Source organism: Diabrotica virgifera, chromosome 8, assembly GCF_917563875.1.
Source record: "Diabrotica virgifera virgifera chromosome 8, PGI_DIABVI_V3a".
NCBI classification, from domain to species: Eukaryota; Metazoa; Arthropoda; class Insecta; order Coleoptera; family Chrysomelidae; genus Diabrotica; species Diabrotica virgifera.
The window spans coordinates 37549794-37574439 of record NC_065450.1 but is presented as its reverse complement, the minus strand read 5'-3'; the positions used below and the strand labels follow the sequence as shown (position 1 = coordinate 37574439).

The 24646-nt window shown below is 33.0% G+C and overlaps 2 protein-coding genes across 3 annotated transcripts in view; both read right to left on the bottom strand.

The window, feature by feature from the left end:
- LOC114334950 (DNA-directed RNA polymerase II subunit Rpb4) overlaps positions 1 to 4483 on the bottom strand; it is a 34938-nt gene extending 30455 nt beyond the window's left edge. The window contains exons 1-2 of one of the 2 annotated variants that reach the window (XM_050659940.1): positions 4203 to 4483; positions 3266 to 4139 (exon numbers count right to left, since the gene is read on the bottom strand). In XM_050659940.1, the coding sequence (XP_050515897.1) occupies positions 3266 to 4139; positions 4203 to 4263 (935 nt within the window). In that variant the 5' untranslated portion in view covers positions 4264 to 4483. The remainder of the gene's footprint in view (positions 1 to 3265; positions 4140 to 4202) is intronic. The other variant, XM_028285088.2, reaches the window with a different exon arrangement.
- Positions 4484 to 10540: 6057 nt separating this feature from the next.
- On the bottom strand, positions 10541 to 24356 carry LOC126890136 (uncharacterized). The gene is made up of 2 exons (XM_050658986.1): positions 24107 to 24356; positions 10541 to 11943 (listed from the first exon to the last, which is right to left on the bottom strand). The coding sequence occupies exons 1-2, from the start codon at positions 24354 to 24356 to the stop codon at positions 10541 to 10543; spliced, it is 1653 nt and encodes a 550-aa protein (XP_050514943.1).
- Positions 24357 to 24646: the final 290 nt, after the last annotated feature.

Sequence of the window (24646 nt, the reverse complement as noted above, 5' to 3'; positions counted from 1 at the left end):
AAATTGATTATCGGATATTTCGGTTTCTGCACGTATCCGTCTATCAATTACTCTCTCCCATATTTTCATGGTGTGGCTAAGTAGTTTTATAGCCCAGTAGTTTGCACATTGTTGTATGTCTCCCTTGTTTTTGTAGACAGGTACTAATATACTGCTTCTCCATTTGTCTGGCATTTGTCTAACTTCCATAATTCTATTAAATAGACCTGCTAGCCAACCTATTCCTGTCTCTTCCAATGCTCTCCATACTTCCCCAGGAATATCATCTGGTCCGACTGCTTTTCCTTTCTTTATTTTTTGAAGCGCTTGAGCCACTTCCTCGTTTGTTATTCTGGTAACTATTGATGTTACTGTCTCCGTTAACTCCACAGGCTGTCTGTCAAATTCTTCATTTAATAAACTGTCAAAATACTTTCTCCATCTCTTTTTGACATCCTTTTCGTGAATTAGTATTTTATTATTTTCATCTCGGATACATCTAATCTGATTAAAATCTCTTGCTTTCTTTGCTCTCTGTTTGGCCATTTTATATATCTTTGCTTCGCCCTGGTATTCTTCCCTGGTATCAAGTTGATCGTATAGGTTTGAATACGCTTCTGCTTTAGCTTTTGTTACTGCTACTTTCTCTTCCTTTCTGGCGACCATCTAGTTTTGAAGATCTATGTCCGATCTGGTAAAACCACTTCTTGCCACTTTTTATATCATTTTCCCTTCTCTTTTAAAAATGTAATATTCATTACAACCAATAATTGTGGTTTAATCCACTATAAAAATAACATATAAAACTTACATTAAATAGAAGAATTCCAAACATTTTACATCTTACTTCAAGTTGACAATTCAGATAAAAATATGGCATTGTCTACAAAAACCAAATTATTGCACAAATTTAGAAGTAGACTTCCTGTAGCTGTACTACTAATATGTACTTTAACATATCATATAATATTGCCAGTATGGAAGGACAAATTCCTGAAACCTACAGAAGAAGAACTACGAGAATTCAGGAAGAAAGCAGGAATTATTTAGACCGGATAAAACTACATTGCAAATGTACTAAAGATTGTATTATTAACGTTAAATTCAATAAAATTTAGAATATAACTTCATATAGTAGATATAGTTGTACCTTTTCTTAGTAGCAAATTTAGAAGAAAACTTTAAAATACTACATAAAGTGAAAACTAAGTAATCCAGATCCTATCTAAGATATAAACCTGTATATGACAAACATTTTAGTGATTATTTGCTTATTGTAATGTTCAAAATTTAATTTGGGTAAAGTAAAATACTGTCTATATCAGTATGGTGGTTCACAACTAAGATTATTTTTTAACAGAATTTTAACTACATAAATAAACAATAAAAGATTTAAGATAAACTATATAACACACAGAACCCTTGAAGGTAATTGCTTAAAATAAAAATGTATACCATTTTTATTCAGTTGCAATGCGAAGGCAAAACAATCTTACTTTTCAATTAGAATACGGAGTGCAATCCAGTCCCTTGAATCGCGATTTTCGGCTCTTATTGGAGCCTTCATCGGAAAGAACGTAGGCACTGTTCTCCATATTTTAACTGATTCGCATCGAGAGGTTTTCCCACCCATTGCAACTGAAGTGATGATAGTAGGTGGCGAGCGCCATCTGGCATTGAAAGACGAAGTAGTTTTCAATCCTAATAGTAAATTACTAATATTGAAAATATTAAAAATATTACTAAAAGATTTTTAAATTGAAAACTTATTGGTACACTTTCCTGGTGACACCTCCAAGACTTCTACAATTTGCAAGTCAAATGGATGCTGCAGTGAAGACGAGAGGGAAGGAATTCTACACTATGCAATTCACATCCCCCGTCTGCAGCTGGTAAAGTTCCAACGGAAAAATGCACCTAGTTACTCTACGGAGTAGTACGACTATAAAATAAAAATGTATACCATTTTTATTCAGTTGCAATGCGACTGCGACTGCAATGTTAATTGCTTAAATTCTTGCAGTATAGAAACTTCCATTAAGAATATGGTACTAGAGTCCCTAGAGTATAATAGACCAGCATTTATGTGTCTGACTAATTTGAAGAAAGCATTTGACAGAGTTAGACTCAAAGATGTAATCTATCTTCTGTATAATAGAAAAGCTTCACTAAATATCATAAAAACTACGGAAAACATTTACCAAAACAACAAAATGGAAGTCAGAATAGATGACCCGCTTACAGACTCTATAGACATAGGCAGCAGAGAATTTGCAGGCGAAAAATTTTTGGGGGCCTCGCCAAAAGATGTTCTGTAAAATGAAACCTATCTTTGTCCCGATTAATCAGGATGTCACACTTTTTGTTTTGTGCAGAATATGATACCTACTGAATGATGGCGCTTCTTCGGTGGTGAAGGTGGACGATGAAGTTACGAATATTGAAATCGCTTTGTCAAAGCTGTTTAAAAATCCGTTTATTTTAATGGCATCCAAAGACCGAGATTGAAATTATAGTTTCATTCTTTGAAAACACTAAACATGGAAAACAAAAAAAGAATGTAGTTTATCACACCCGCATAACCACGAAGTTTTTCTATAGTGTTCAACTTTAAAACAATGTTTAAACTTTTTGTTTGTTATTGCACATTCTTGTACCAAGTTTATCTCCGGCCAAGTTAGTCCATTCTTTTTATAAGAAGTCGATTTTCAAAACTATTTGCATTTTCTATTATAAACTTCACTGAATAAAGCACCATCCTAAAAAAACTACCAATATTGTATTTAATAAATTCCCACTACATTAAGTAGACGCAGAATATCGTGGCTGCTCAACCTAAGAGAATGTACAGATGTACAGTAGAACCCCAATTATCCGTGCTATGATTTTCTATTACTTAAATTGCATTTTTGAGGTTTTATCAAAATAGCATCACTGAAATCACTCGACCGAAAACTCTATATGCCGAAAGGAAGACTCATAATGAAAGATTTATTTTTTCTGTTATCTTTTTATGGTAGGTACATATATTATGTATAGCTATGATGATTGCTGACCTCCGTTGCAGAGATGGCACTTGAAGAATGTGGGTTAAATAATGTATATTTCTATAATATACTGATAAAAGTACTATTGCTCTATAAAACTAAGAAAACAAATTGATATAAAACGAAAAAAAAAAAACAACAAACACTTTACAATAAGAATAAAATGTGATAAATGGGAATGTAGCCTGTAGCTAAAAAATATGTGACTATAACAACAGATTAATAAAAAAAATAGTTACCTTGCAATCTGAAGCTTCAATTCTCCACTTCGGTGCAGGCCTTCCATCAACGATTCAAAATACGTAGGTTCACAGAACTGCATAAACCTGATCATCTTTTCATAAACATTTTTGTGAATGGTAAATTCATACCTCTTTAACCACGAGTAAGTTTTCCTGATCAACAGAAGTCCATGGTCTCTGATTAAACTATGCCATCGATACCTCGTTCTCAACCTGCGATTATAAGCTTCAACCAAAGAACATTGTAATTTCGTAAGAAGGTCATACATTGGATCATCCTCGTCTATTATTTCTAGATTTGAAAGAATATCCTCTGCGTTTTTGTCGTATTCAATTTCAAAATCAGATCGAGCTGGATTATATCCTGCGAGTGACTTATTGCCAATAGTGTTTGATAAATATCTTGGAGGTTCATCGGAATGATTAAGCTGGAATCTGTAAGGAACTACTAACTGTGGAAATAACGCGGCATCTGGTACTTTTGCTTTTGGAAACCTCTCACAGCCATTTCTTTGGAGATAGTAATAATCATAATGCTCTATAATTTCGTTCACAGATCTATTTGGAAGTTCTTGTGCTAAATGGTACCAATTCCCATAGTTGCTGATCCCATCCAGAAGTTTAAGCTCTTCTTCAGCAGTCCAGTCAGAATTTTCAAATAAAATAAAGTCTGTAGACAAAACACGATAATCGTGGTCATTTTTGTGGTCTGAAAACTCAGCTCCATTGGAAAAACAACTGAGGCAGATATTCACTTTACACTTCTCACATAGAATGTACTTACTTTGTATTTCGTTTAAACAATTTGTACAATAGGTTGAATCGTTGCTGTCAAAAATATTACAGCTACTAAATGTTGAGAGGTCATCGTCTGAAATTTTGAATAGAAAAATTCCACTAACTAGCTCCGTATTTTATAATGAAAAAGTCTTACCTTTTGGAAACTGTAGGTCTGCTGCGTCTTCTTCCGTTAAGTCTGTGTTTGTGTTTGCCATTTTCAAAATAGAGTGTTATATTTATGAGATCTACACTTTGCAACTGAAAACTTTAAACAATACACAAAAACGATGGTTACAAAATGCACCACTTTTAGGTTAAGTTATGATTTTTTTATAGTTTTTTATCAAGAAATCAAGAAGAAAAGCAAACAAAACAAAATGGCGTGAGGCGAGCGCCTTGTCAAGTTCCAAGAGACATCTGCTTCCGATGTTGGGAACTGTCTGAGCCATGCCCTCGTGTATTATAGCAATCTATAATGTGACAAGTATTTAGTTGTGGCGGTTACGATACATGTCCATAGATGGCAGAATGCTAAACTGTATAAATTATATAAATTTTAATCCTTTTAAAAATACACTGCTCAGCATAAAATTAGTGACACCCTGGAATTTGAATTAATTTTATAAATTGCCTATTACAATAATTGTTTAACTATTTTCAATTGTGGCACAGTTTACTAATGGATTGCTTGAAAAAAATTGTTATTGATGCTTCGATAGGTGTTTGTGATAAACAGGACTCCTACCCAAACAGCACAAGTACATCCCTGGGACGTACCCGGGATGTACCACTAGGACATTCATACCTCCTGAGGACGTACATTTCAGGTCCTGGGAAATCCTCGATACGTACCGAGAACGTCCGATGTTACAAAATCATCCGTGCCCAGGACGTCCGACCGAACTCTCCTGGGGACGTCCGACTAAAACACCCTTGGGACGGTCGTCCAAAACCTCCTTGGAACCTCCGACCAAACCTTTTTAGGGCATTATGTAAAATGTTTTCAGAAATTTTAAACATGGCGTTTAATTACTATTAAACAATGTTAAAAAAGTCTAAAATTATTTTATATAAATTTACTCATAATTTTTAAAGATGAAATCTGCATTTAAAATGAAAAAACACATAGGTACCTATTACCTATATATCAAACAATTTTTTATTAAAATTTAACAAACAATAAGACGTCTTTTTATGTTCCTTCTCCTCCAAATTTTGATAATTCTTTTACCTACAATCGTAGATAAAAGAATATACCTAAGTTCCTACCTTATATAAAAACGCTTATGCCATGATTAAAATCGGGTTTTTGCTGAAGTATTGTATCTAGCTGTACAAATTGTTCCTCTGTTTCTCTGTTTGCATTAGAAAGTTGTTAATCTTTTGTAGAATAGAATGAATAGAACCTAACATTTCCTTCTATAGGGCTTTTCATCGATTGTCATTTGTTTCGAGCTTCTGTCATATGTTGTATAATCTGTGTATACGAATATTATATACAGATTATACAACATATGACAGAAGCTCGAAACAAATGACTGTGAATGAAAAGCCCTATTAACGGTTAATCTAATCCCTATCCTATGATTGGCCAGGCAGGGTTCTAGCTTGACATAATATGACACCGTTGCCGTATCCTCAATTTTTTCACAAACATAACCACGTCACATAAAGTTACATTTAAAAATAGCTGCTTCAATAGTTTTGAAGCACCAAAAAAATAAAGTTTGGAAAAGTAAATAGTATAATATCAGTGTAAATACTGGATAGAAAAAACTCAAAAGAGGCATTTTAAGTTCATTAAAATTGTTACAAAAAAAGATAAATAAAGATCAACTGTATAAATGTTTTTAAATCAAAAGATAATTTAAATTCTTTTTATCAATGATTACTATTAAGACATTAATTGAAATTTAAATTATTCAGTATTATATTCAAAGTTAACCAACACTGTTATAAAAAGGAAGATCAACTGATAAATGAGGATAAACTGTATAAGTTTTGTTTAGATTATAAATCTATCTCTATATATTAATCTTACTATTCTTGTATATTATACCATTGATTGGAATTATACAAGAATCAAACAATTAAAGTATGGCAACACTGCAAATGGCAAATAACTGAAGGTTATTAGATCCATTCCTGAACTGGTCTGGATTCGTAATTCCTAGGGACGTCCGTAATCGTACTTCCTGGGGACGTCCGATTAAGGTCCCATTACATTCTGACTTAGCGGACCTGAAACAGACGTCCTGGGGACGTCCGTAATCGTACTTCCTGGGGACGTCTGGATTTGTAATTCCTGGGAACGTCCGATTGAGGTCCCCGTACATTCGGACTTAATTGGGACCTGAAACGGACCTCCTCGGGATGTCATGTGCTATCTGGGTATTAGGGAAGAAATATATAGAACGAAAATATGCAACGTTTCTTGTTTCGGAAAAATTCAAACAAACTTATATTTCTATAAAACTTTTTTGTTAGTTTATATAGGTAGGTACCTTCAAGTCAAAGTAAAAATTATACCTACTCACAGATTTAGTCGCTAATAATTGTTTATTTAAAAAAAATTGAGCTCTTATACCTAACTAGGACCCTACTTATGGGAAACTTTTTTATTGTTAATTTTAGGAAAAAGTTATTCTTCATAAATCTCTGCATAGTCTAAAATCTAAAACTCAACCATCAGCTATTATTTTATCAATTTTATACCAGATAGGTAGGTATACGCTGTGAGCTCGTACGTAGAGGGGATATTTACAAATTCGCGAACGCCAGTAGTGGCAAGTCTGTAAACCTTTACCGGAAATTTGACATAAATGTCAAAGTGATTAATTTAAAATTAAAATTAAAAACATTAATTATAAAAAATATTAGTTGGTCAAAGCTGTGGTATATATTTTTACCTTAAATATGCTTACGTTTTAAATACTGAATTTAACTTTTTTTAATGTTCTATTAATCTATTAATCCATTAATCTTAGCGCCATCTACACAATAATCGTGAAAGTATCCGAAGTAAGAAATTTATATTTTGTCAATAGAACGTCAAAATGATTAGCAAAATCGTAAAAAAATCCATTACAATTTAATTACTTTTTTGCGTTGTAAATATTAAGCGATAACAATTAAATAATAAATTTAAAAATTACCGGTGAAAGTTGAATAGTAGTCCGCTAGGAGCGACACCAGCGAAGCTCACAGCGTATACTATCTAATTTACTAAGGCTAAGGCTCCACGGGCGAGAAATTCACGCTAGCAGTAGCCGTAAAACGAACTTAAGGTTCCACGGAACGGAATAGGAATAGCCGAACTGAACCGACTACGCACAAGTCCTGTAGTCGGTACAGTTCGGCTATTCCTATTCCGTTCTGCGGAACCGTAAGTTCGTTTTGCAGCTACTGCTAGCGTCAATTTCCAGCCCGTAGAGCCGTAGCCTAACCGTTGCACGTCATTGCGTCATCCGCGTCATAGGCTGTGACGTCGCATGATACCAACACGAAATATTTAGGCGGTAGGTGTGTTCTTTTTTAGGATCACTTTGTCGAGTACACTGGAATTACAGCGCCACTAGACATATTTTATTATATACGCGTAGAAATAATATTTGAAGATTTCTATTAATGTGAACTAACCTAAAGAAATACACAATAATATATTTCATTTAATTTGTATAAATGGTTTATACGCTGTGAGCTCGTACGTAGAGGGGATATTTACAAATTCGCGAACGCCAGTAGTGACAAGTTTGTAAACGTTTACTGGAAATTTGACATAAATGTCGAAAGTGATTAATTTAAAATTAAAATTAAAAACATTAATTATAAACAATATTAGTTGGTCAAAGCTGTGGTATATATTTTTACCTTAAATATACTTACGTTTTAAATATTGAATTTAAGTTTTTTTAATGTTCCGTAATATCTAATTATAAATAATCTATTATAATCTTAGCGCCATCTACACGATTATTGTCAAAGTATCCGAAGTAAGAAATTGATATTTTATCAATAGAACGTCAAAATGATTAGAAAAATCTTAAAAAAATCGATTACAATTTAATTACTTTTTTGCGTTGTAAATATTAAGCGATAACAATTAAATAATAAATTTAAAAATTACCGGTAAAAGTTGAATTAGTAACCGCTAGGAGCGACACCAGCGAAGCTCAGAGCGTATACGCTCTGAGCTTCGCTGGTGTCGCTCCTAGCGGACTGCTAGTTCAACTTTCACCGGTAATTTTTAAATTTATTATTTAATTGTTATCACTTAATATTTAAAACGCTAAAAAGTAATTAAATTGTAACAGATTTTTTTAAGATTTTGCTAATCATTTTGACGTTCTATTGATAAAATATTAATTTCTTACTTCGGATACTTTCACAATTATCGTGTAGATGTCGCTAAGATTAATAGATTAATTTATAATTACGTATTACGGAACATTAAAAAAACGTAAATTCAGTATTTAAAACGTAAGTATATTTAAGGTAAAAATATATACCAAAGCTTTGACCAACTAAGATTTTTTATAATTAATGTTTTTAATTTTAATTTTAAATTAATCACTTTGACATTTATGTCAAATTTCCGGTAAACGTTTACAGACTTGCCACTACCGGCGCTCGCGAATTTATAAATATCCCCTCTACGTACGAGCTCACAGCGTATAAAGCGTTTTTATGAAGCACGTTTGTTCGGAACACACTGTAACTGTAATCGAACGAAGTTGACATTTTAGAATAAATTAGTAACATTTATTTGACAGTTGCGGGGATGACACTTCATATTTGTTTATATTCTTTACTATAAGTATCTGTTTTATTATATTTACTGTTTTTATTATTTACTTTACTATAAAAAGATCCTCTACTATAAAAATATAAATTTCACCTAATTTCATCACGACTTTTGGAATAATCGAGGTATCTGACAACTTTTTTAGTTTATTTATTTATTTATTTATTTATTGAAATATACATCCACCAGGTATAAACCCATAAAGGTGTACATAAGAAAACTACATACATTGACTGAACACTTGATGACAAAATATAAAATAAAATAAAGAATAACCAAAAATGTTTCTGTTGTTAATACACATACACAATAATAAACAAAGACCTTAATAAAGAAAAATAACATGGCTCATTTTCATGGCACATCAATTCGATAAGCTATTGCGTATTTCGCGTTTAAAGATGTTAAAACTAAGAAAAAAAATGTCCACAGATCTTAAGTTATTGACACTTCTGCACATACTTTTTATCGCACAATAGAAATTATGTTGCGAATTAGGCACCGAAATATGAAAAGTTACACCTGAACGTGACACAGCTCGTGGTACATTAAAGTCTACAAGACTAAGCAAAACATCGCTATTAATTAGGCAATTGACAATTTTGAAGATGAATATTAGGCCGTTTATTTCACGCTGCTTACGCAGTGAATGGAATCCAAACTCAGAAAGGAGTAAATTATAGCTATAGCCTCTAACCGGATATCTGTTATATTTTTTGAGGTAACAATATCTTAAGAATCTTTTTTGAACAGATTCAAGATTAGAGACAAGTTCTGCATGATTAGGATTCCATACCACGCTGCAGTAATTAAGTTTACTACTAACTAGTCCAAAATATAAACTACGCAAAGCTTCCACAGACGTTACATCTCTGCAGCTTCTAATAATATATCCTAAAGATTTGGTTGCTTTAGAGACCACGGTATTAATATGAGTTGAGAATGTTAATTTACTGTCAAATATAACACCAAGATCTTTAAACTCTGAGGTAAAAGACAGTAAAATGTTGTTGACCTTATAATCGAAATATATGTTATTGATCTTTCGGGTATAGGACATTACTTTACATTTCTTTATATTTAAGGATAGTTGATTATCGAAACACCATTCATTAATGGCAGAGATATCCTGTTGAAGTTTAACGCAGTCGGAAATATGGTTAATTTTGCGAAATATTTTCATATCGTCCGCGTACAACAGTGTTTCAGAGTCTACGATGGAGCAGATATCATTAACAAAAAGGAGAAATAATAAGGGACCCAGATTTGACCCCTGAGGTACTCCAGACGTGGCAACAAAACGAAAAGATCGAAAGCCTTGATATTCTACGAACAAACTCCTATCAGTTAAATATGATTTCAGTAATATTTGAAAGTTATTGGAAATTCCAAACTGATCTAATTTTGTTAGCAATTTATTGTGTGAGACTCGGTCAAATGCTTTACTGAAATCAGTGTATATGACGTCCACCTGTTGTCTTGAATCTAAAGCTGACGAAACATATTCTGTAAATATACAAAGATTTGTTGCCGTACTCCGAGCTTTCACAAAACCATGTTGACTGCTGGTAATCAAACAACGCACATGAGCATACAAGTAATCTGTCAAGATAATTTCGAACAATTTAGAGAATGCTGATATAAGAGCGATAGGTCGATAGTTAGATATATCAGAGTTTGAACCTGATTTAAAAATAGGACAAACTCTTGTATTTTTCCACGCAGCTTGTATTTTTCCATGCTGTTGTCTTAAGAATGAGGTTAAAAATTACAACAAGTGGTTCTATGAATGACTCGACGTGACATTTAAGTATCGAAACAGGAAAATTATCAGGACCGCAGGAAAATTTATTTTTTAATTTCTTTGCACCTTCTATAATATCGTTACTGGTAATTTTACCGATATTAAAGTAAGAACTTGGATTATAATTAAAATAAGATGTAACAGAAGGAGAGCTATTACTATCAGAAATATAAACACTCTTAAAGAAGTTTGCAAATGCGTTTACTATATCTTGACTCGTGGTAAACTTATCACTACCGTATTTCATCAGACCATGTATCCGTGATTTATTATTTTTGGCATTAACAAAGTTCCAAAATTGTCTCGCATCTGACTTAAAAGAATTTTGGGATCTTTCAATAAATTTTTTATATTCTAGTTGTATTTCTAATTTAATAGTTCTCCTGAGATCTTTAGCTCGTTGGAGGTAAAAACAATATTTACTTCGTCTATACATTCTCAGATAATGATGTTTACGTTTAACTTTGGCGATTATTTCAGATGTAAACCATGCTGGATATTTTTGAGATCTAGTTGAACTAAGTGGAACACATTTATCTATAATTTCTTGGAGAGACAAACTAAACGAATCTACAGCAGAATCTACATCTGAAAAATGTTTTAAATGACTCCAGTCCATTTCGGTTAAAAGTTTGTTAAATTTATTTACGTTATATTTTCTAAAATTAAGACGTTTCTGATTCGGAACAAAATATTCATCTTCTTTGACTTCATACGGAAAATAACAAGTTAAAGCAGGATGATGATAATCAATAGGAACTAAGGCATTGACTTCAGGTGTAACTTCGCAACTAAAAACTGACGGTGTTACAATCAAATCTAATATCTTTCCATGTATATTTTTTATTTTGTTACATTGTACAGAATCTGTATAGTTTAATAGTTGAACAAATCTATTAATTAAAGGAGTTATTTGACTATTATTAACATAATATGCCGCAAGATCTGTTAAATTAAAATCTCCAATCAAAACGACCTCATGAGTTTCATGGAAAGTTTCAATATAGTCAAAAAAATCAGAATACTCACTAAATGTCACGTTAGGTGGAATATAAACTGTTATAAAGAAGATTGGTTTGATATTGGTTTTGAAAACTTTAACACATAAAACATCAATTTTTTCTATAGGAAACACTACACTATGTTGTTCTGAATGACACACGTTATTATTTACAGCAAAAATCACTCCTCCTCCAAACTTGCCAAAACTTCGATCTTTACGATAAACTGTGTAGGTGTCTTCAGGAAATAGTTCACTACTGCGTACTCCATCCCGAAGCCAAGATTCTGTGATTGCAATAATGTGATATTGTGATATTAGGTTATTGTAGACATATACAAAGAAACCTACCGGCTTCATGCCAAGAGTTGGAGCCGTTTTTTAATTATTAACAATGCAGTGCAAAAACGCTTGCACTGCAAATCTTAAAAGATTATAACTTTAATTCTTGTTCTCTATTTCTTAAGTTTTTACTTATTTACGTTGAATATTAATTTGTTTTGTTGTATAATCCACGTTTACAATAATTATGTAATGTATTTGATTTAAAATGGATTCAGGATTTTTTTATACTTTGGCAACTATGTCAACTTAGATCTCTGGCGTAGATAATGACGTGCAACGGTAAGTAAATTAGACGGACTGTATCACGGTAGGTATGTCAAAATAAAGTACCTTTATATTTCAGAACATCAAAAATTGTTATTATGAAAAGTTGGTTGGAATGAAAAACTATGTTTTAAAATGCAATTATATCATTTTAATTGAAAAAAAAAATTGCAAATTTTTAATATGCTAAAAAGTAGCATTTTTCGATTATAGCGCCATCTGTCAACAATTCTAAAAAATGTTTCGAATAAAAAAATGTTGCTTATTCTTTGATGGGGAATCCAAAATTGCAATGAAAACGGGAAAACGGGGTCTCTATTTATGATTTTAGAGATCCCCCCACCACACCTCCAGGGTGTGGAGTGGGGGTCGTGTTTGGTGTCATACGATAGGTTTTTGGCAAATATTAAACACGTGTTTTTTGGCTTTGCATTTGGAAGTGTACTTATTTCTTGAGATATTAGATCGTTTCTATAATTTGCCTATGGTATCACGATAAATCGTTTTTACTGATTATAGCTCACAATTGAAAAAAATTAGAGAAATGGGGTTTCTATTTAAGATTTTAAAGTTGCCCTCACCCCACCTCCAGGGGGTGGAGTGGGGATTTTTGTTTATGTTTAATGTTATTCGATAGATTTTGGAAAAATGTTCAAACTATTTTTCAGTTTTTCGATCCGATGTCCATTTCGAGAAATATTCGACCGTTCCGCTACTTTTGGGACACCCTGTATTTATTATTTGAACTGGGAAATAAGCTACAATTTAACTTAAAAAATGATTTTATTGTCGTTTCGACTTCGGACGTCGTTATGAAAATACAAAATATTACTAAACTAAAAAACAATATGCTGTTGCTTAGTAAAAAAATCCTTCTAATAATTTAATTTATTCTGACTCATTCATATCGACATTTCAGGCATATATTATTATACATTTTAAAGTAGAAGACGTTAAAATGATATTGCCAATATTTATGAGTTGCGTTACTGGGACGACTTTATTTTGAGTGTAAACTGAATGTAAGACCAAATACTTACAATGTCGGGATAGTATCATGAGGTTTTTCCTGCTTTTTTCTCGGTATTTACTATGAAATCACATGTAACACAAGAACTTTACTGTCACCATTGCATGTTATCTTTTTATTTTAAAGACAAATCACATGCTATGTTTTTTTTCGAAATGTCGAAATGTCAATAAAATCATTTTTTAAGTTATGTTTTGATTTATTTTCCAGTTAGAATAATAAATTTCCACTAATGCCGCACCCTGTACACCTATATGATGTACACTATACAGGGTGATTGATTAGTTGGGTAAAGCTCAATAGAGCCGCTATAGTAATACAGTGGCGCACCCAGGGAGGGGTTTTGGGGGTTAAAACCCCTCCCATGGGACATAAAAAAATATAAAGAATAGTATGAAAATGTAACTTGCCTTTCAGAAACAATACAAAAAAAATTTTGGTGCCCAAGCGAAGCTAGGACAAATAATTCCCAAGAAATATTTGCTGCCGAATAGTTCTCTAAAAATTTTCCCGTTAATGCAATCGACTCAAATGTTTTTCAGCCTCAATGCGTGAGAGCTATAGCAATCGCCATGAAACCGCTTTTTGGCACGAAAATAATGATTAGCAATTAAGATTAAGCATGAATTGTAATTTCGATCACCAAATTTCGAATTTCAATTCCATGCCGAAAACTTCAAATTTTACATGACAATCGAGTGAGTTTTTTCAAAAATCGTGGAAGATATGGGAAATGTGCTAAGACTGTGGAAACCATGTTGTAATTATTCGCTTAAATCTTTTACTCACTCTGCTTTGAATAACTATGTACAAAACATTGCCTATTCGTGATGAGAACTCCTGGTCCTGAAAACGATAATCTTGATTGTAATTCAAAAAACCTGTTAATTTTTGTAAATTTAACGTCAAACATATTTAGTTATTATCATCATCAATGGCGTTATAACTTTTCGAGTATCCTTGCGAGTGGTTTACTAGTTTACTATTACCTTCCATGTGTCGGTCCTGTGCCACTATTTCCCATTGTCTCACTCCCATTTTCTCCAGATCTTCTCTGACTGCATCTTTCCACCTTTTTCTAGTCCGTCCTACATACTTTCTCCCATCTGACCTCTCCCCGAGTAGCTATGTCTGGTTTGATCTTTGGATAAATTTTTCGCATGGCATATTCTAAGGCCAGGTTAAACAACAATGGGGACAAACGGATCTCCCTGCCTCAGTCCAGAATTTACGCAGAAAGCATTTGATATTTCCCCACCTCTTCTAACTTGTGCAAAGAAGTTACTTACACACATTTGCGTTACCGCAGTTAGTTTCTTGGGTACGTCCAGCTCGACCATTGCATTCCATGGTGTAAGATGATTAATTGAATCATAAGCCTGTTTGAAATCTACAAAGAACTGATGCACGTCTTGATTATAGTCCCAATCCTTTCAAGCATTTGTCTAATAGTAAATATTTGATCAAAAATCGATCTTCCGGGACTGAAATCACACTGGTAGTCACCAACTATTTCTTCGGCGGATGGTAGTAATCTTTTTAGTAATACATAACGAAAAATATTTAGTCATCAGTTTCAATTCACTCCAAGCAACCTTTCAGAAACCTGCTTCAAAAGCTTTCAAAAGCTATGTCAAAAACCTGTGTTCTGCGTTTTCATAACAAAGCTAAACATTCTTATAGCGCAAAAAATTTTCATGGATGCACACAGATAATAGACAATGTTTTGAACTTAGTTATTCAAGGCAGAGTCAGCAAAAGATTTAAGCGAATAATTACAACATGATTCCCACAGAGCTCATTCGCCATATCTTCCACAATTTTTGAAAAAACTCACACTCGTTTGTCATGTAAAATTTGAAGTTTTCGGCATATAATTGGAATTCGAAATTTGGTAATCTAAATTACAATAATTCATGCTTAATCTTAATTACTTAATAATTATTGTCGTGCCGAAAAGCGGTTTCATGGCCATTGCTTTAACTCTTATGCACTGAGGCTGAAAAACATTAGAGTCGATTGCGTTCACGGGAAAACTTTTAGAGAACTATTCGATAGCAAATATTTCATGAGGATTTTTTGTGGGGATATTTTGTCGAAAAAAATTTGTGGGTATTATTTGTCCGGGATTTTTTGTGGGGATTTTTTGCTCGGGGATTATTTGTCCGGTGATTTTCTGTCTGGGGATTTTTTATAATTTGTGGGGATTTTTTATAATTTGTGGGGATTTTTTGTCATGGATTATTTGTCCGAACCACACCCAAGTCAACCTCCCCCCCCCCAAGTTAACCCCCCCTAGAGGAAAATTCTGGGTGCACCACTGTAGTAATAGATAGCAATAAAAGTTAATAACAAAAATTTTAGCCACTTTTGAGCTTCACATTACAAAATTAGTTAGAATGTTCGATAACACAGTGGCAGACCAAACTTTTTTTAAATAAAACACCCTATATTTTATTTTAAATTCGAAATCCTGTTAACTTCTGCATCACAAAAATATAAAGGTTTTTTATGTTATACAGGGTATTTACAAAGTTATAACCAATTTTATATGAAAATGGTAACAAGTTCAACTCCCTGTACAAATAAAAATAAGCAAAACAGAAATGGTTTATTAATGTCATATTTTTAACGTATTTTCAAAATTTTCAAGAATTATTGATATTGCTAATTGTCTTTGTAACAAATACAGGGTGAGTCAAAACGCAAGTAGGTACATTATTTTCTCAGTAATTTTAAATGGAACACCCTGTATTTTATATCACTATTGAAAAGTACCATTACCGTACTTTAATTTTTAGATGACATTCACCATGTCTAAATTTATTAGTTTTCGAGATATTTTCATTTTTTAATGGACCAGTATCGTGGCCACCCGAATCACCAGAATTTAATAAAGCGGACTGATTTTTTTTGGGGTTACGTTAATAATGAAGTTTATAAAATACCTCCAACAACAAGGGATGAGATGAAAAATAGAATACAAAGTGTATTTCGATGTGTTAATTTACAAATGCTTCGTAGAGTAAGTAGCTCATTCAATGATCGTTTTTAGGCGTGCATAAATTTGTTAGGAGGTAATTTTGAACACCTTATGTAATTAAACATTAAAAATATTTTATTACAAGTAGCTTCTAATTTTTTCAAACATGTTTCTTTTTGGAAAATGTATTACTGATAAATTATTTTTCGACTTTAATTGTTACATTGTTACATTTACATACAAAAGTAGCATTTAATTGTTTCCACAAAATGTTTTATTTTGTGTTTGTGTGTTTTTTTTGTAAAATTTATTACTAATTTTCTTTCTTTGTTTCTTCCATTTACATAAAAAAGTAGTTTTTAATTGTTTCAAAATTGTTCCATGTTGTGGTTGTTTTTTTTTTCGTAAAATTTTTACTAATACATTATTTTTATTTCTTTATTTGCTACATTGTTACATTGATTACCGGATTGATAAACAGTAATCAACAATTGTCAATTCAGTCATGGCTTACTTAAAATTTAGATAAATTTAGACACCTAAAATAATTTGCTCTGACAAATGAAAATATCTCGAAAACTAATAAATTTGGACATAGGTAGGGAATGTTATATAAACATTAAAGTACGGTAATGTTTCTTTTTAATAATGATATAAAATATAGGGTGTTCCATTTAACATTACTGAGAAAATAATGTACTTGCGTTCTGACTCACCCTGTACTTGATATAAAGAAAATTAACAATGTCAATAATTTTTGAAAATTTTGACAATAAATAAAAAATATGGCATTTATAAACCATTGCTGTTGTGCTTATTTTTATTTATACAGGGAGTTGAACTTGTTATGATTTTCATACAAAATTGGTTATAACTTTGTAAATACCCTGTATAACATAACAAACTTTTATATTTTTGTGATGGAGAAGTTAACAAGATTTCGAATATAAAATAAAACATAGGGTGTTCTATTTAAAAAAACATAAGTTTTGTCTGCCACTGTGTTATCGAACACCTTGTAACATTCTAACTAATTTTGTAATGTGAAGCTCAGTTGACTACAATTTTTGTTATTAACTTTTATTGCTATCTATCACTATAGCGGATCTATTGAGCTTTACCCCACTAATCAATCACCCTGTATTATAAAACCACCACCTTTATAAATGTTGCGTTACACATTCGAACTCGTAAACGTAAATAAAGTAGACTTCCCACAATTAAAATGACCAAAGTTGGTAAAAAAGCAGTAACACAAAAATAAGGAAGTTGAAGATCGTTAGCTAAACATTATGAACCTATTGCAATGCTGATTTGGTTTGACTGTATAATTCAGGTTAAAAATAATTGGCTACGGTACCGAATGAGGTAAAGAAACTTTTCTCTTTTCGTTTTTAATTTTTTCCATTCATGGAAGAATATTCCCATGGTTGTTTTATTTATAAACTGCTTGTTGATACAGATAGATTGTCATTTTTTCTGTAATTAAAAGTTGGCAGAATAATCTATAATCTCTATTTATTACGATATCTCATAATTATTCTAAGTAATTCATACGAGTAGAAAATGCATATACTTTAAGAGTTGTACACTGTGCCTTTTATGGGACTATAAAGCAGCTGTCTTTAACCCTACGAGCTCTTTTTAGAGCGTGGTGAAACTCTAAATATTGTTAGCTTGCTGTGATCCTGTGCTAGATGGACTCATTCATATGTGAATCCCAGAGTCTTTATTTGGTCTGCCCATTTTGTTGGCGATCTTGCTCTTCGGTCTTCTACCTTTTCTTGCACTACCAATAGTCCCATAGTCTTCGTCCTTTTGGCTACATGGTCGAAGTAATTTAGGTTAGAAGATTGGATTTAGGTGATAGGGAGAACCGCAAGAGATATCATAGAACTTAATGTGGATTACTGGAAAGCGAAAAAGGTAAAGCATAACTGGAAAACCTATAGTTTTCTAACTTTGTTTCTGGTGAAACAACGCAGTTGGTACAAGCAGATATATTGATACCCTCATCGAACAAGGTTGTAACTCAAGTTACACCTTTTTTAAGATTCCAAATAGGCGTTTTAATGAGTGGAACATGTATAATATGTCAAATGACAGGAATTATGACAGGTGATAAATATCAGTCTGATTTTTGCACGAAAGTTTAATCTCTGTTCGGAGAGTTTAAGTCTGTTATGTCGGACAAAATAAATGTGCCGTTTTCGTGGTCTGACCGTTCCAAATTTTTAACCTGTTCCACAATTAAAACTGCCCCTGTTACAGTGTTCCCATATATTGAAGTTTATCCGACTAGACACCATTAAGCTATTAACAAATTTTCAGCTTGCTATTAATCAACTTTTTTTCATACGCGGGATCCAGACCTATTTATGATTAACAGGGTTTGTAAGTAAATGAGTTACAACTTTGTTGCACGTATGTTTAATTTATAAAGTATTCAAACATATGGTGCATCTCACAACTCAATTTATCGAAATGTAAGTAAAAAAGGATTTACAGACTTTTTTTCCTTTTTGATAGTTGTGGTGGACAAAATAAGTATAGAATAGTGTGTGCTACCTACTTCTATGTAGTGAAAACGTTTAATATTAACATTACACATACACATGTATTTTTTGAAATAACACATTCACAAAACCAGGGTGATTTCATGCATGCCCTTATAGAAATACGGAAAAAACATTAAGTCGTATAATAATAATATTATGTTCCACACCAATGGATAACCATGATACGACATGCCAAAGCATCAGGCAAGCCTAAATCCGTAACTGAAATAAATCAGAAGCAAATTCTAAATTTTAACCTATTTAGGGACACACATGGTAATTTTGAGGTAGATATTAATAGTAAAAGAGTAAAGTAATAAAGTAAAATGGTTTAAAATTAAATATTTACAGATACGCAATAAAATGAAAAAGTTTGAGATATTTTATACCATGTTTTTTCATAGTGATAAAATATTATTGTTATTGTAAAATTTATAATTTTCAATTAAAATTGTGTAAACTGTGAGTTGATATTTTGTTTAAATATACCATAAAAACTAATTTTCTCCTAGCTATATTCAAAATAACTCAAAACATACAACCTTTTTATAGTTAAACGGGAAAAATAATTAACACGGAGAGTGTAAAATGCTTAGATTAACGAAGACGATTTCGTTAATCGTTTTCACTAATCCGATTTCGTTAATCTAAGGTAAAATGGTTGTTAGGCGAGTTACAACCTTTTTCTACTAATACTCATGTTTAATCTCAAGGTTGTATCTCAATCAAACTCAAGATTTTCAATAGCTAATAAAATTACAAAGCATACATCTCACAGTAATTCTTTATTATGTTATAAATATCATTTCACATTATGGTAGGGGAGCCCAAGCGGGGATTTTTGCAGTTACTCGAGCGCGTCAGATTATCATATGGAGAGAAACCTGGTATCCTGCAGATGTACATCTACCATATATTGGCTCTTAACACAGGGGAGTTCGTTAAGGGGGGCCCGAAAAAAAATCTATCCTTAAAAAAAGCTTGAAATTGTCAGATTAAGATAAGGTAAGTTAAGTACATGCAAAAGAGTGTATATTTCAAAAATCTGACGATATGAGCCGGGCGTAAGGAAATGGGTGAGTCCCAAAGTTTCACAAGAGAAAAGCGAATATTTCGCGAAATGAATGACAGATCGAAAATCTAAAAAATATGCGCTCAATATTTTTTAAAAATCTATCGAATGATACCAAACACGACTTCCCACGGAGAGGGGTGGGGGGTAAATTTAATATTTTAAATACGAATCCCGCGATATTTCGCGAAATAGACATCAGATCGAAAAACTATAAAATAAACTTATTTAATATTTTTAAAAGATCTATCGAATGGCACCAAACACGACCCCCTACGGAGGTGGGGTGGGGGGTTACTTTAAAATATTAAATAGGAGCCCCTATTTTTTATTGCAGATTTAGATTCCTCACGAAAAAATAAGTAACTTTTATTGGAAACATTTTTTCGAATTATGCATAGATGGCGTTATAATCGGAAAAAACGATTGTTGGAAATGGAAAATTAAATTTAAAAATGTCAAGCGCCCACTAAAATGGAGAATTTTACTTAACTTTTTTTGGTTTTAGGACCTACTTTTCACAACCCACTAGGTCTCCAAAGCGCTCGAGTGACTGCACATTTAGCATACTTTGCTCCCCTACCATTAGTGTAAAATAGTATAATAATTTCGCTACAATTTTTTAAAAATTAATGTTTTCGTTTTTTGCCTCTCCTTTAAAGTCGCTAAAAATGAGTTACAACCTTGTTCGATGGGGGTGTCGAAATTATAATAATTGTGTCATTGGAATGCAAAAAAGGTAACGCACAACTTGTAAGAACCTATAGTTTTCTAACTTTGTTTCTGGTGTAGCAACGGAGTTGAAACAAGCAGATATAAAATATCTGCTATATTTTAAAATATAACATATCTATAATATATAATATTATTATAATTGTGCCATTAGAAAGCGAAAAATGTAATGCATAACTTGGAAGAACCTATACTTTTCTAACTTTGTTTTTGGTGAAGCAACAGAGTTAGAACGAACAGATATTTATATTATAGCTATGTCACCGGAAAGCGAAAAAGGTAACGCACAACTAGATGTGCGTTAAGGTGTTCAAAGGGAAAAATTTGACCTTATTGAACGTCCAATTTTGTAATGCGCAGGTATTCTCCTTCTGGGTAAGTTCGGGATTGCCGCGCGAATACAGCTTGAAAGACCCTATAGTTTTTTAACTTTGTGGAGGATGGATAACGTGTAGAGCAGCTAGGGACAGACATACTTGAAGGCGGATGCTGGGGGAGGCCAGGACCCGACTTGGGCTGTAGCGCTATAGGAGAGGGAGAAGATCGTTAGCTAAACATTAGCTTTGCTCGCGCTGGATACCCTGAATGTACCAAGAGAGAGAACGCTTGCGCATTACAAAATTGAGCGTTCGCGGAGGTCGACTCTTTCCCTGTGAACACCCTCCGGATTTTTAATTCGGTGTTCGCGCAGTACAGAAAGAAGATCCTGAACGTGTCCGGGATACCCTCTCGACGTTCGAGGATTTTGTTTCGGATTTTAAGTTCGCACAGGCTCACAAAATTATTGGGAAGAATTTCTTAATTTCTTGACATTCTGTTCTTACTCCTTCCAATTCTTAACCTAAAATATTGTTTTGTTAAACAACTTGTAAATGTGGATTCTGGTTTTTAAAGTTTTGAAATTATGTAAAGTGATGTATCATTTAAATATTCTTTAGAAAAATTTTAATATTTTTTATATTAAAGCTTTTTGAAGTTATACTTCTTTACGATCGAGGGTGAAATTTTATACTTGCCTGGCGCATGCGCAGACAGACTATGTAGTTCGTTGCTAATCTTTCAAATTATATATATATATATAAATATCAGCGCAAATAAGTCATTAAAAGAATATATTAGTGTTTTAAGTAAATGTATTATTTATTATAATTTTTGTGTCTTTGCATTTGTCTTCGTCGGGAATAAAATATTTTATAATAATAGTAAGTATATTTACTTTAAATTTGTCAGTATGTATGAGAAATCTTGTAAGCTGTCAAAGCAAAGGAAGTTTAGCTCGGTGGTAGCGCGTTCGACCGGAGATCGAGAGGTCCCTGGTTCAATTCCGTGTTATCTAGCTTTTATTTATTTTTAGTATCTGAATTTAAGATCATAAAAAGCATCAAGCAGAGAAAGCTGGAGTACTTCGGACATGTAATGGGAGGTCCCAAATATAGGTTGCTACAAAATATTATGCAAGGAAATTATGCAAGAAGAACCTCATGGTTGAAGAACTTGCGAGATTGGTATGATGTTGATACAAGCACGCTATTTAGGGTGGCAGTGAATAAAATTAGGATAGCTATGATGGTAACTAATGTTCTGAAAGGACATGTTACATGAAGAAGAAGACCATGGAAACATAAGAGAGGAAGAAGAAGGACTCAGATGAGATGCAGGGATTACAACAGCTCTGGATAGAAACCAGTGGAAAAGAGACGGGGAGGCCTATGTCAAAAGATCGATAGATTAAGGCTCGAAGATAGATAGTGAAAACAAAAGTTTTCAGTGTTTTATTGTTAGACAAAATTAATTTTCATTAAGGCCATCGGTACATAATTCGCAAATATTTTATAGGGGTCTACCCCAAAATCCCGACAGCCAAAATCCCGACACGCCAGAATACCGACAGGCCAAAATCCCGACAGACCAGAATCCCGACAGGTTTGATAAGTTTCTTTTAACATACAATTACATTTATTTCTTGTTTTCTGTTTATGGACATCTGTTTTTTATTTTTTGTTACTAAACAAAAGTATTTTGTATTAAAAGTATTAAACAAAAGTCGGAATCTTTACTTATGCGAGGATTGTTGCATGTCGGGATTTTGGCCTGTCTGGATTCTGGCTTGTCGGGATTCTGGCGTGTCGGGATTCTGGCCTGTCGGTTTTTTGGCCGTCGGGATTTTGGCTGTCGTGATTTTGGCTGTCGGGATTTTGGGCGGCACCGATTTTATAGTTATCCCTACTTTTTCTATCTTTACACGGCAAATTACGTGTAGTAAAATTCACACTGGTATGGATATAATGTAAACATTACTAGAATGTCATTCTACTTGAAAATGTCATCATTAACTTAAAGAGATGGCTTTTGGATGTTCTTGGATAACTGTTACATATTTGTATAATTGCAAATTATTAGTTCAGTTAATAAATGTGATAATTTTTTCACTAACTATGTATTCAGTGATTGTAATAATTTATATGTACAACAAAAACTAATACTTAATCGAGGAAAAGTGTTAAAGTGATTTTTTAATAATATATTGTTACTATGAAACGCTTACAATTTTGAACATCTTTAACAACAAAATACTTGGATCACAGAATATATTATCCTGATGTATTCTCTGCTTGGATTTTCCACAAATAATACACAATAAATAACTTTTTTAATTTTTAACTTTTTAATTTAGATCTGTTAATATGGCCTTAAAGTAATTATAATACATGCAATAAACTAATATTTAGATATTATTTACTAATTTATTTCAAATATATCTTATTGTGTTCATGTTTGAATGAAATTAACGCGAGAATTCGATGAAATAAAATAATTTTGACATAAGCTTTGGTTTTGACAACCTTGTCAAAGAGTTAATTTGTGTATGTATTTTCATATTACTTAAATTAATTGATTAAGATTTGGTAATTTTTTAAAGACTCGTAGAAAAAATATTGTTCCTAACGCTTGCAGAAAGTCTCTTTTCCGCACTCGACTGCTTGCCGAACTCCCACTTCGCGTCGTTCGGCAAACTGCAGTAGCGTGCGGAAAAGTATGACTTTCTGCACTTGTTAGGAAAATAACTATTTAATAAGTTCACGTCTTAAATCAATTACTTATCAAATACACTATATATCAATATTATTTAATCAACAACTCAAAATATTCCCGATGTCATATCAAATATTTAAAATTTTCACTGATTGTCACTGTCTGACTTACATTAAAATAAACATTATAGAAGCTCTCGGGGACTTTCGGCCCTCGCTAATAACTTAATCTTTCATTCTGCGTTTAAATTTTTCAAAAATACTTATTAGTTTTCTCAGGATTCGAAAAAAATGAATCCCATTTGAATAGCATTGCAGCCAAAAATACGTACCCATCCCCTTACAGCGGCGGATCCAGCAGTGTTAAGAGGGGGGGGGGGCGATCGGCTAAATCTTTAGATAATTTTCTACTAAGCCGGCCTTTTTTAGCCTACCGGGCCCACCGGAAAAGTCCCGTACTATCTCTGTATCTTTAGAGTAAGAAGGGCGAGTCAAGCCCACAGCACTTAGGCCACAATTGACCCATTGCGCATCCTCCCAGGGGGCTGTCCTCCTTAGCTCATTGTCCATTCTACCATTTCCAGGAACGTGGAAAAATAACCAGGGGACATCTCCCCTATGTCGGCACGTGTAGGTCAAGGCTCGCCGAACGCATATTCTCGTATTGACGAAAACTCCAGCCATTCATATAGATCATGCTCGACAGTTTCGTCATCTCGTTTACACTTCCTGCACAGAGGTGTGTCTACTAGCCCCAGTATCTGGAGGTGTTTGCTTAGTTACAATGGCCAGTTAAAAAACCAACTCTCCAGCATAAGTTTTTCCTGGTCATAAGTGCTACCTTTTGGCTGAGACAATGGTCTACCAGATCTTCCATCTCCTTTGTTGGTGGTACGGTGGCTGCATCTGAGGGTAGATAGACCGATGCTAGTATTAACTCTCTATTTTTGCCTTTTGCCCATGGGAATTTACTT

Bases quoted from the DNA above. Each gene is read 5' to 3' on its own strand.
- LOC126890136 (XM_050658986.1), bottom strand. From the start codon at position 24,356: ATGGCTGGAGTTTTCGTCAATACGAGAATATGCGTTCGGCGAGCCTTG. The intron at 11,944-24,106 runs GTAGGCTAAAAA...TTGCAATCACAG, and splicing joins GGACTTTTCCGGTGGGCCCG to AATCTTGGCTTCGGGATGGA.